The sequence below is a fragment of the Strongylocentrotus purpuratus genome, unplaced genomic scaffold (assembly GCF_000002235.5).
Source record: "Strongylocentrotus purpuratus isolate Spur 01 unplaced genomic scaffold, Spur_5.0 spur5_scaffold_11, whole genome shotgun sequence".
NCBI classification, from domain to species: domain Eukaryota; kingdom Metazoa; phylum Echinodermata; class Echinoidea; order Camarodonta; family Strongylocentrotidae; genus Strongylocentrotus; species Strongylocentrotus purpuratus.
In genome coordinates this window covers 16,798,194-16,810,539 of record NW_022145596.1, presented here as the reverse complement: position 1 = coordinate 16,810,539, position 12,346 = coordinate 16,798,194, and the positions used below count along the sequence as shown (strand labels likewise).

Sequence of the window (12,346 nt, the reverse complement as noted above, 5' to 3'; positions counted from 1 at the left end):
TGATAATTGTTTTCGTTTGAATTTTGTAAAAAAAAACACCAGTTTATTTCGTTTAAAAATGTGATAGGGCGCTCTTTATTAATTGTGAAATAGTTAAAGAAGAAAGAGAGGAGAAAAGATTTAGACGGAGAGGGAGAGGGGGGGGGGGAAGAGTGTATATTGAAGGAAACAAAAGGAAAACAAAAGTGTCAATGAGGGGGAAGTGGAAGAGAGATAAGGAAAAGAGAGGGAATTAAAGAAATGGGGCAATAGAGAGAGGGGAAGGGGGAGAAAGAGGGGAGAGAGAGAAGAGAGGTGGGAGAGAGAGGGAGAGAGAGAGAGAGAGAGAGAGAGTAGTAAGTGAACTTTACAGAGACACATAGAGGGGGTCGGAGAATGGGAGGGGGTGAAGAGGGGAGGATGTTATTATTCGTTACAGTATTATATAGGATATATCTATCAGACCATAACATGTAATTGGAAAAGTATACTATATAGAGGGTATTTTAAATCAATAAAATTGGGTATTATGATGGAAATATCTCACAGTACAAAGTACTCCCTGTATAACCTTGTTACCCTAGAAACAAATGTAAATCTTGGAATAGGTGGGGGTCTCTCTACTTGTCGGATACGAATCATGTACCATGTATACTAATAACGATCATTCTAAATCATCGAATGCCCATTTTAGACAGAATTAACGCCAAACTTTACAATTTTGTTTCGACAACAAGATAATACATGCAATAAATGCTTTAAAACCCGTACAACTTTAAACAGAGCTACATGTTAAAAAAAAAGGTTAAATAGCAATTGTAACCTAGATATAAAGTCCTGTAAACTATTTAGCCTTAGATGACCGGCTTAGATTTGACCCATTATTTCCGTTTCGCTATCATAAAAGCGTGTGGCCACAATAAGTGTAAAAGAAATAAAAATGATGAATTCTCCAGACAGTTAGCCTTGACTTTATTGTTAATTATTCTTGCAAACTTAATGGGTGACCAGTCTATAGAAATCGTGAATAGAGAGAAGATGGTATCGTTTTGATAGAGTTGTTTGTGATTCTGTAAGCCCACGTAAACAGAATCTGGATAGGTTGATTTGCGAAATACAGTCAAATGGCGTAGCAAGGGTGGGGATGGGGCCGATTGACACCCCTCCAGACGCCTTAAGCGGGGCAGCAAGGATGGCTCTCCCAGATATATTCCACTTCTCACTTTAAAGGGGCACTTTTTCATAAAGGGGGGGGGGGGCTCGATCCTCGTCCACGGTCAGCAACACCTGCGACTGGGACTTGAATTACTGTTAATTATTATCATTTAAAGTTTGACAAATAAGATCCATGTTTTCTTTTCAGGTGTATGATACTTAAGCAACAGAAATACTATTAAGAGTTTTTTTTTTTTTTTTTTTGTTGTTTTTTTTTTGGGGGGGGGGGTGGCTTGCCGTGCCCCTAAATGATTACCCCAACGCCATACGCCTGTATCTCCCTGGAAAATAATCCTTGTTAGTATTCAGAAAGTTTGAACTCCTGAAAGTTCGTTTTTTTAAAGTAATAAAAAGCTGTTGGCTTGAACTTGAGAATTTTTTTTTCTAGAGCCTTACAAGGACATCACTGTTAGATATATGAAAGGTCACTTCCTGTTAATCTGAACTGTCATAATTATAAAAGAACATTAAGTGGGCATTAAAGATACGTTTGTTGTTTTACTTGAGGGTGTTTGAAAATGTATAGTTTCTTTAAGAGGTACATTTTATTAGCTTAGATTTGGTTAAAACTGATTCTTTTCACTATCAAAATAGTTCTTCCTAATCATTTTATTTAAAGAAGCAAAATACAGAAGTTGTGTGTTTAATGAAAATCAATGTTGAAGATGTCATGTACTGGTCAATGACACAGATAGTCCTGAAACTACTGAGAACCAGAGGGAAAATTCCCCGTTCCACGGAAAGATTCTAATTCATGGTCGTCAACATTAATTGAATTTCCAGTTCCCCTAATTAACATGAACATTTTGAAACATTGCCAAAATGTTGATCCGTCAATATCGTGCCAGAGCAGTCTCTTTAGCTGATGTTTGCTTTGAGTGCACCAGGACTACTATACTGGGACAACTTCGACCTGGACAACTACCTCGGGACAACTTCGACCCGGAAGTCATCCCCTAGGACAACTTTAACTGTATAGCACTGAATGACAGTAATTTAAAATTACGAACTACACTCTGTCCGAGTCGCCTAGTGGTCCGAGGGACTTTAGGACAACTTAGCCCTGGTGACTGGTCAAGTAGCCCCCGACCAACTATCCGGCCCTAGGTCAACTACCCCCTAATTCAATTCATACATCAATAGTGTTTTTTTACACGTTCGTTAACATCTTGAAATTGCCATTCGACCTCGTTTTCTCAGAGCAATGGGGTATTTTTTTTTAATTTGCTGGATGGTTATTGTCTTTTAAAAGGTGTTAGTGTATACGGGGATGATAGTCTACAATAAATTATATACGGTAGTTGTCCCGATACAGTTGGGGTAGTTTTTTGGGGGTTCGAGTGGCAATTGTTTAAGGCTGTCACGGTAACTGTCCGAGTAGTAGATATCCGGATGATAATTTTTTAGGGCATGGTCGTCCGAGGAATAGAACCCCCCCCCCCCCACCGGCGTTGTACTATAATTATTCGTTTAAAGCTCTTGCACAGCGCAGCAGGTTAGTGTTGTCATATCTATTCTGATCATTTCACATGTAACAGTTTCAATAAAAACTGATTGTCAGTAGTTTCGGTCAGCGTCTATTTCTGGCTTTGTCTGCTGACAGTTTCCAATCCTGAGTGGCTTGATATAACACAACACATGCATAATCAAGGGCTTAGCGTGGGTCCATTCATTGAAGGGGCGCTGCCTCTCATGGAGGGGCGGAGGTGGCTACGGGTCTTTTTTAAAGGTAAAGACCAGTATTGGAAACGCCCCAATTTCAAAAAATGAAATGGAAGCTCTCATTACCAATCATGTGAAAGAATATGTTTTGACTAATACATGATGATAAAAATTTGCCGGGAAACCGCCTACTAATTCATATATTTGGTAAATTTGTTTCTCTCATGGTCTGTGAGAGATATAGGGTAGTCCCATATACATCTTTCTGTGTATAGTGCTTGTAACTTTACGAAGAATGGGCCAAATTTCTTATCATTTTGATGATTCCAGAACCTTGCAGATGCTAGATGCTAGACGATCAACCTTTTCTGATCGATTCCACAACGTTTCTTTCACAATGCAATCGCATGACCATAACTGGTCTTTACCTTTAAGTTAAAATGCGAGGGAAATATACAAAGAGTGTGGGAGAGTACATGTAGTTCTCCCACCCTAGCTAACTTGTTTTAATGTAATATGAGTTTGATATACTTGATTTTGTAAAGTTGATTAATAAAAGACAAAAGGTACATATACATGACTTTTGTATAGTATATATCTTTACTAAACAGAGGATTATGAAGTGGGAAAATAAGCTTGTCAATGCCTTTCGGCAAGGCCCATTAGGAAAATTGGAGGGTCAAAGAGATATTGGGTTATTATCAAGGTTGCAGTCTCCTAACCGTTTTCTACATCATTCTATTGTTTACCCCCCCCCCCCTCTCTCTCTCTCTCTCTTTGTGTTACGTTCCATTATTACTTTTCAATGGGGGGGGGGGTGCCCAGTGCTTCCCTCCTGTGGCTACGCCATTGTACATGATGATGAAACACTCGGAGAAAGGGCAACGACCCATCACTCATTTCTTGAATGATGTCATACGCATCCTGACGGCCACACTGTCTAGAAACCCTGTGATTAACTGTTCCTCTTTATTTCCTCAGAAACAGTCAATTCTCATTCAGATGGAATCAATCACTCGCATTATCATGTCTATCTTCGTATCAACGTCATGAGCAACATCTTCCTAGTTTTAACAATTATCCGGCTTTAGGAATAATGGGGTACGTAAGCTCCATGTGGGCCACCCATGTTATCAACTGTTCTTGTCATATTCCGATCGTCTGATGCAAGAATTCAAAAGAAATAGAATAAAAATTATGCGAGAATTCAAAAGGAATAGAATAGAAATTTGGGGATTTGCAATTAGATGATCCATATTATATATATATCTCTCTCTTTCTCTTTATCTCTCTTTCTCTGAATGTCTCATTTTCTCTTTATCCCTTCGTATCTTCCTCTCAGTCTCTAAACTGAAAGGGGTTGTCCAATATGGAATGTGAAGTCCATATGGCTGATCAATTAACACTCAATCTAATACCGATTATATCGATAGATAATTGCCCCAAACATTCGAATGTAAAAAAAATTATATATAGCGCCTTTAAAAGCGCAACTCCTTTCACTTTCTCTTTCTCTCTCTCTCTCTATCTATCTCTCTCTCCCTTTCTCTCGTTCTCTCTCTCTGCCTCCCCCCCCCCCCCCTCTTTCTCTCTCCGCTCTCTTTGTCTCTGTCTCTCCATGGACCTATCTTAATAAGTCCATGGTCTCTCTCTAAAAGCGTAACTCCTTTCACTTTCTCTTTCTCTCTACCTCTCTCTCTCTCTCTCTCTCTCTCCCCCACTCTCTCTCTCTCCCCCTCTCTCCCTCTCTCTCTCTCCCTCTTTCTCCCGTAGAGTACAAAGCCCATGTTATTGCGAGCCTGCCGATCTTGAACTTCACGGGAAATGGGCTAGTGAAATCCATGTCAGCAGTACGCGGAAGGTCATGGAAGAGAAGGAAAAAAATAAATCAGTTAATCAAATTGAGTGACCTGATGATCTTGAATAGCTATCTATCAGCTGACGACACTAGCAAACAACATATCTCCATGGTGTATATTCACTATTTAAAAAAAAACACCGTCACTTTCCTGAGTCGTACCCAAGCTACCAAGCCATATAGGAGCAACTTACTTCAGGCGAGGAATCACGATAAAACGGATGGACTGATTTCTGTGATTTCTGTCTGTCATGCTTGTGCGAAGCATGGTGTAAATACTGGGAAGACGAGTTTGTTGTTACTGCGAAAAAGGATAGCAAACAAGTTTGTAATTTCCGACAGCCCCGCGATTTCCAAAAATAGTCCAAGTCGTTGACATCTTGAATGTGCATGTTGTAGTCAACCCCGAATCCAGTGTCAGTTTCTGATCGATTCGTCATAATGTGGCTTAGAAATCTGTTGATCTTCGAGGGAATAGCAGGAGTTTGAGGTGAGAATTGATCATAACTTATCCGAACAATTTGATGTGGAACAACAAACAAATATTTGCTCTTGGACCTCAGAACGTGGTCTATGATTCCTCATTGTCCCACTGTTTGTGAAGATATTTTGTTAATGTTCTCATGCGGTTTGACATCGGCATAAATATCATTGAGAAATGAATGAATTTATTACAGCTTATTAGATCTTCGGGTGAGCAGTGGATTCGTATGAGCAGCGGATACGTATTGTTAACCGTTTGACAAAACAGTCTCCAGACGTCGGAGAGGGGCTTGATAACCTCAACTATTTCTTTGTCTTCATGACTGTTTCATCGAGGAATGCTCCTTTTCATAGCAATGTTGTCGATCTGACGAGAAAGAATTCCATTTTCATGACAACACCATGATACCGTGATTGTTTGTGCAGTCAGTTTGTGCGAGTGACGTCTTGCGTAGGTGGGGGCTTACAAAACGTCAATATCTGTGATCATCATTTACTTTTCAAACCGAGAACCCGTATCATCAATCGGCTCCTCTTTTTATGCTCCCCGCGTCACCCAAACCCCATCAGAAGTGCCCGAAACAAAGGCTATTGCATCAATCCGCATGGGAAAGTCTGGAGTAAGACATGCCGAATGCTGGAGAGATGGAATTCTGACCCGTTTTCTGTTACCTATTCGCCGATTTGATATGTAGACAGCTTTGATATAATTTCAAATTTGTGTCCTTGACGCCAGCGTCCTACCGATAAGCTCTGGCCTCTCCCTGCAGTGAGCGGTCCAAAGTTTATCACCCCAAACCGGGTCAGGAGACAACGTACAAGGAGGATGCCATCTTATCATCACTGTTTACATTGCTCATTGACAAGAAGTATTCGCGTCACTTGAAAAAACGACGGCACGGATTTGAAACATCGTTTTGTCTTCGATAACCATCTGAAGAGGCTGCAGTCTAACGTACCTCGGAGTTTGGATACAAAATAATAAAGTGTCAAATATAGCTAATGATGGTGGTGGACTAGGAATTTCATCTCAGTTAAATCTGCTTCAAAATCTCAGCATCTTTCATTTGGCAACCAAACTGCAGAAGGGTCGCTCCAAACGTTTAACGCGACTTGGCGTACAACATACAACTACCTCTTTGTGAAGATGCTTATTCTCTTCTACAACTCACACGCGCGTCGAAGGCCAACTTCACCTCATAAAAGAATATTCTCGTAGTCGTTTTCATCCTTCGTTTACTACTTCTATTTTTGTTTTGGTGGTGGATTTTGTTTTTCTTCTTCTTCGTTCTTGAAGTTGAAACAGTCATGGTTTGTTACGCTCTAACGTACTCTATCTCCATCCTGGTGATACTGTGGTATCGAATGTGGTGTGTAGGAGCAGTGATAAACAGCAAAAGAACATTGACCAGAATAGAAGAAGAAATGCTGCAGGTGAGTCTGACATAGCAACCTCATTCATTTTAATTAGAAAAAAAAAACTTCAAACAGTGGCGTAGCTTGGGTCAAAGCGTTGAGGGAGCAAAAGCAACAGTTAGGGGGCGTCGGCCTTATTCAATAGAGTGTGGTTCTAGACGAATATTTTGGGAGGGGCTTTTGGCGACTTTGGGGTCTTGCGTTCATTTGCCATGTGTCTCATGATTCATTTTTTTTTGGGGGGGAAGGGGGCATAGGAAATTAAGAAAAAGACCTCTAGAAGTAAGTGTTCGATGCTAGTTTTTCAATGTTTCCTTTAAAATCATTACTTTTCTCCTCTCTAATTCCCTTATGTATTTATTTTTCGCCATTTGGAGAAGGGCCCATGCCCCTCTGTGCCTTGTGTAGCTACGTCACTGATTTTCAACCAATGTGCTGACTTAAGAGCCATGCAGAAGGGCTTAAATCGTCGTAAAAGTACATGACTTGACGCCTTTTTGGCTCTCCATGCAGATCAGCAAATAATTATTCCTTTATGCTCACGGGACGGTATGTCTCTGTATGCTCACTGAATTGAACTGAATTCATGTATTCACACTTTCTTCCCACACGAACATGCTTTACTTGAACGATTATTCGTAAACACCTCGAATCGAGACAAAGTCTGGTTCGTTATTCATTTGGGGGAATGCCCTCACTCAATTAGAGACAGAGAGGCGTTGATCTCGAGTTTATCAAACTTACATCAGTCGATGAACTTCAATGTGTATGTAGCTCATGTTCAACATTGTGCCAAACATATGTTTTTCCAATACTCGTACCAACACAATAAAGAGACATTCATATTGGCTCGGACATAACCTCAGAAAAGGGGTTTTCCCTTAACAGAAAGCATTGTCTTGAAAAATGGTATTGATGTTTCTTTGAGAACAGGGATGCAGTTATTAAATTAGAAATTGTGATGTGGACCGCCAGGGTGTTGCCCTAAAATTGGGTGGGACGCCCCCCCCCCCCCAAGTAACGGTCCTGCTCCCTAAGGGTTTCTAGGGGCAGAACCATTTTGTTAAATGACTTTTGTGTATTATAATGTTGTATACATGACATGCACATTGATGTATTTTTTTTAGTTTTGTGGTCGAAATACTTGCATGATTGTGAAATGTGCGGTTAGGCATATCGGCCTTGAAAAAATAATCAACACTATTGATGTTTGTTGTTGTTTGTTTTGTGTTTGTTGTTGTTGGTTTTGTTTTTAACGGGGGTAGGGGATATAACAAACTTTATTCATTCGATATAACTAGGTTGATTGTAGTCTGTACTTTGTTCCAATATGTTATAAATTATAATATGTGATAGGGATACTATAGCACTGCAGAACAAAATATAGAGGGGGGGGGGGTTATAACAATATTAATTCATTCAATATAATTGAGATTACTGTATTTTGTACTCTGTAATTGGTTTCAATATGTTATATATTACAATTTGTATGAATTAATATTATTTATTGAGTGAATACAATAAAGAATATTACAAAACAAAACTATTGATTCCTGAAAACTCATGTGTTCGATTTTGAACTTAAATGCTAATTATCAGGATTCTCATTGAGCAAAATATAGAAGAATATTTCTTGACGCCTTTCAACTTTAAATTTGTCTTGTGGTTTGGTTTTTATTAAAAACAAATTTTATTTGTAAATATTATGTAAATACAGAGAAACCATGTGATTTCCTTGACGTCTAAAATCGTGCAGTTGATTATGAGTTATCAACGGGAAGCTGATAGCTGATAAACAATTTGTCAGCCCGATTTGAAAAGCATGACTTACAGGAAACCAATCTTGGGCAATCATTTGGGTTCTTTGTTGTGTTTATAATGTGCGAAAATTACCATTAGATATCACGTAACTACGATTTATATTGATAACTGAATGATATATTGAAATTGCCCTTGAGTGGATTTATTTAAAGACGTTATCATTGTGATCTGGACCGTTTTTTGTATCAAGCACTTCGCATTTTAGTACAATAATGTATAAAGCAACTTGAACTTATCGAATGGATATAGGCCTACCTGAACTATGATGTTGTTACATTTAAAGGTAAAGACCAGTTAGTATTGGAAACGCCCCAATTTCAAAAAATGAAATGGAAGCTCTCATTACCAATCATGTGAAAGAATATGTTTTGACTAATACATGATGATAAAAAAATGCCGGGAAACCGCCTACTAATTCATATATTTGGTAAATTTGTTTCTCTCATGGTCTGTGAGAGATATAGGGTAGTCCCATATACATCTTTCTGTGTATAGTGCTTGTAACTTTACGAAGAATGGGCCAAATTTCTTATCATTTTGATGATTCCAGAACCTTGCAGATGCTAGATGCTAGATGATCAACCTTTTCTGATCAATTCCACAACGTTTCTTTCACAATGCAATCGCATGACCATAACTGGTCTTTACCTTTAAACAAAATTGTGATAACTGTTTGCTCTGTATAACACCAAAGCACCATTTAGAAGGGAGTGACAACACTTTAAAAATGGTACATTTGTATACACATGCTGGAGAGAGAACTGTATAAAGGTAATTCCAACAAGTTGAAGTGGAAATCTACCGTTTAATTGCTGTCACTTCTAGGACCTATCAAATAATAATTCAACATTTGAGTTTTTAGAGCGTGGGACTTTGTAGCCACCCGCTCCCTAGCAGTTTGAAGTGTAGGTGATACAATCAACGTATGTATTCCGTATGTACAATGTATGACATGAAAAGACCAAGAATTTGACGGTATCATTGAGGATTTTTTTTTTGCCAGAACATGTGTGGCGGAAGAGGTAATTGCGTGCTAGTTAAATAACTACGGAAGTTCCTGTATTAAGTGGAAAGGATAGAGTACAGAGACTGCAGACTGAAATATATAGAAACCAAACAGAATTGATGGTTAAGTCATGGCGAGATGAATTAGGAATAACACGGAATAAAAGGTCAAGGATTTTACATCATTCAGAAGTTAAATCAGTAATTACAAATCAAAACTGAATTCGAACATTTACTTTTCCATCCAAAATTATTTTTTATAATTATATGGAAGAACAATATTCAATGTACATAGGCCTACTTAGTCTTTTTGTTTACAATTAAAAATAAATCAAACGATGCTTTGAACATAAAATAATACTCTTTAAATACTCTTTAAATGAAATATAGTACTGTAACCCTTGAATGTAAAATTTTTTACCCCCATAATATCAATTGAGTATGCCTTATACTTGGTTTGTAAAGCCTAAGAGAATAATTGTTAAATTCAAAACAGTTTTCTTAAATTGTGAAGGACAATAAGGGGGGAAACTGGTTTGTAACCCACCCCCTTTTAAACGCGATGTGTATACCATAACTAAGCCTACACAACAACCCCATGCCCTCTCGATTTTCGGATTTATGCCCCCCCCCCCCCTTTATACAATCCTTGATCAGCCCCTGGTCGTTGGTCCAGGGGCGTCGGGCATTGGTCTTTTATTAAGCGTTGCTTCTGGGGGAATTAGGGGGTAGTTTCCACCATCCTTCTTTTAACTACGTTATGCTCATTATACAGAAGTATGTGCTTTCGATTGATTTGTTTCAGGGACATAGGCTATCCTTCCTGAATTAGATTTTTGTCATTCTCGATGTTTTAATGAGTATACATCAATAAGGGGTGCTCAGTATTGGTATGTGATCGTGACCATGCTGACAATGAACTTCATAATATATCCATTTACTGCCAGGATGAGTGGATGACTAGGTGTAGAGGTGTTGTGGTCCAGTGGATAAGTTTCCGGATTGTGAACCACAAGGTTCGAATCCCTGTCGCAGCGCTACTGCCGTTTGGCGAGACATTTTGTCACACTCAACCCAAGTGAGGTAATCTGGTGCCTAGCAGGAATTGATTCCTTTAAAATGCTCGAGCGCTGTAATGGCAGCCGTGCTAAAGCCGTCACTTACAATACTAAAGGCCCGGTCACACAGCCCTCCACGGGCGTATCGCGGCCGAATCACGGCCAAAAATTTCTGCCCGTGAAGCAGACGCTGTTGGACGCTTTGAGGTCGCGATAAAGACGCGATACAGCCGTACTTTACCCGTCGTTACACGCGGTAAGAAATTCACACGCGGTTGGCCGCGCGAAAAAGTTTTGGGCTGCCCAAAAATTTAGACCGCGGGTGATCGCAGGCGGTACACGTGGTACACGTGGTACACACGCGGTAAAGACGCGGTACAGACGCGGAACGAACGTGCTAGGACGTGCTACGGCCGCGGTTAAGACGTGGTTACACGCGGAATTGGACGCGAAATTTTAGCGGGTAATCGCGGGTGGAGCACGGTCATAGCACGTTTGTTCCGCGTCTGTACCGCGTTGTTATCACGTGCATTAGCGTGTGTACCGCGTATAAGCGTGGTAGGCCGCGGTACCGCCGCGCTTCACCCGCGATAAGGACGCGGAACAGTCGCCGGCGTCTGTTCCGCGGGCATACCACGGGTAAACCGCGGGTAAGCCAATTTTGCACATTTTCCACCACGGGCAACCGCGGGCAAAAAAAATTCTCGAAATTTTACCCGCGATACAGACGCGAAAGGCTGTGTGACCGGGCCTTAATGAAGCTCCAGGAGTATATAGCAATGTGCTTGACATGAGCGCTATACAGGACTCAACTATTGTTATTTATTTATGAACCCTTGTATAATGATGAAATCATCTTCTTTCAAAGAAATAAAATGTCGTCACTATAGTACAAGCAGATACACGATTACCACTGGTGTCTACACCATTTATAACAATATCAAATGATGCAAATATGAAATTTCATAGTTCCAATATTCTAAATAAATAAAGGATGGAAAATAGAACTGCCTGAGATCCAAAGTGAGGCGAGATTAAAATTATTTTCTATCATAAAAATGCGGTTAGGAATGATTTTACCAGTATGGCATTCTTCCTAAATGGTATCATCGTATAGCATATTCATACTCCCGTTTTGATAATTGAGTTCTAAAGAAGGACGTTATGAATGAATGAAAATATTGTTCATGTAATTTAATTTTTTTTCCTTTCCATAAAAGGGGAAGTGGCGCATTTTTTCTTCTTTTTTTTCGATAAGAAATTTGAATGGACGCACCCAAAAGGAAGGTGTGTGATACAGGAAGAAAAACAGGAAAGGTTGACAAAAGTACACGTAGAAAATTGATTTGATTTCAGAACTAGTAGAATTAGGATTTGTGTCTGATTGAAAGAGAGAGAGAGAGAGAGAGAGAGAGAGGGAGGGAGAGATAGAGGGAGAAAGAGAGAGAGAGAGAGAGAGAGAGGGGGAGAGAGAGAACTCGGTCGACAGTTGAATGATTGATTATGCAGCATGAAAATTGCGACATTAATAGAGTCTAAAATGATAAGGTCATGACAGTAACTGACAATGTATGTCTATGTTATAATGATGACTGACAGCCGTCTAGTTCTGTTGAGTTCATTTGTACAATATGGTTTTATCTCTTTCGCATGATCATTGTAATTTCATCCGAGGTTGCACGTTTACGACGCTAAAATGATAATTTCCATGCACAAATTACCATTTATTATGGTTGAAAAAATACATGAAAGGACTGGCATTGGGGGCGTGAACAGTAATAGACTGGTTCCAAACTTATAATCTGTTTATGATTAATTCTTCGGGTCTCATATTTTGTATAACTTTTTT

At 39.5% G+C, this 12,346-nt stretch overlaps 1 protein-coding gene across 1 annotated transcript in view; it reads left to right on the top strand.

The window, feature by feature from the left end:
- Window positions 1–6,505: 6,505 nt before the first annotated feature.
- LOC105440225 overlaps window positions 6,506–12,346 on the top strand; it is a 15,273-nt gene continuing 9,432 nt past the window's right edge. Inside the window, exon 1 of the mRNA XM_030980825.1 lies at window positions 6,506–6,631. Coding sequence (XP_030836685.1) covers window positions 6,506–6,631 — 126 coding nt within the window. The remainder of the gene's footprint in view (window positions 6,632–12,346) is intronic.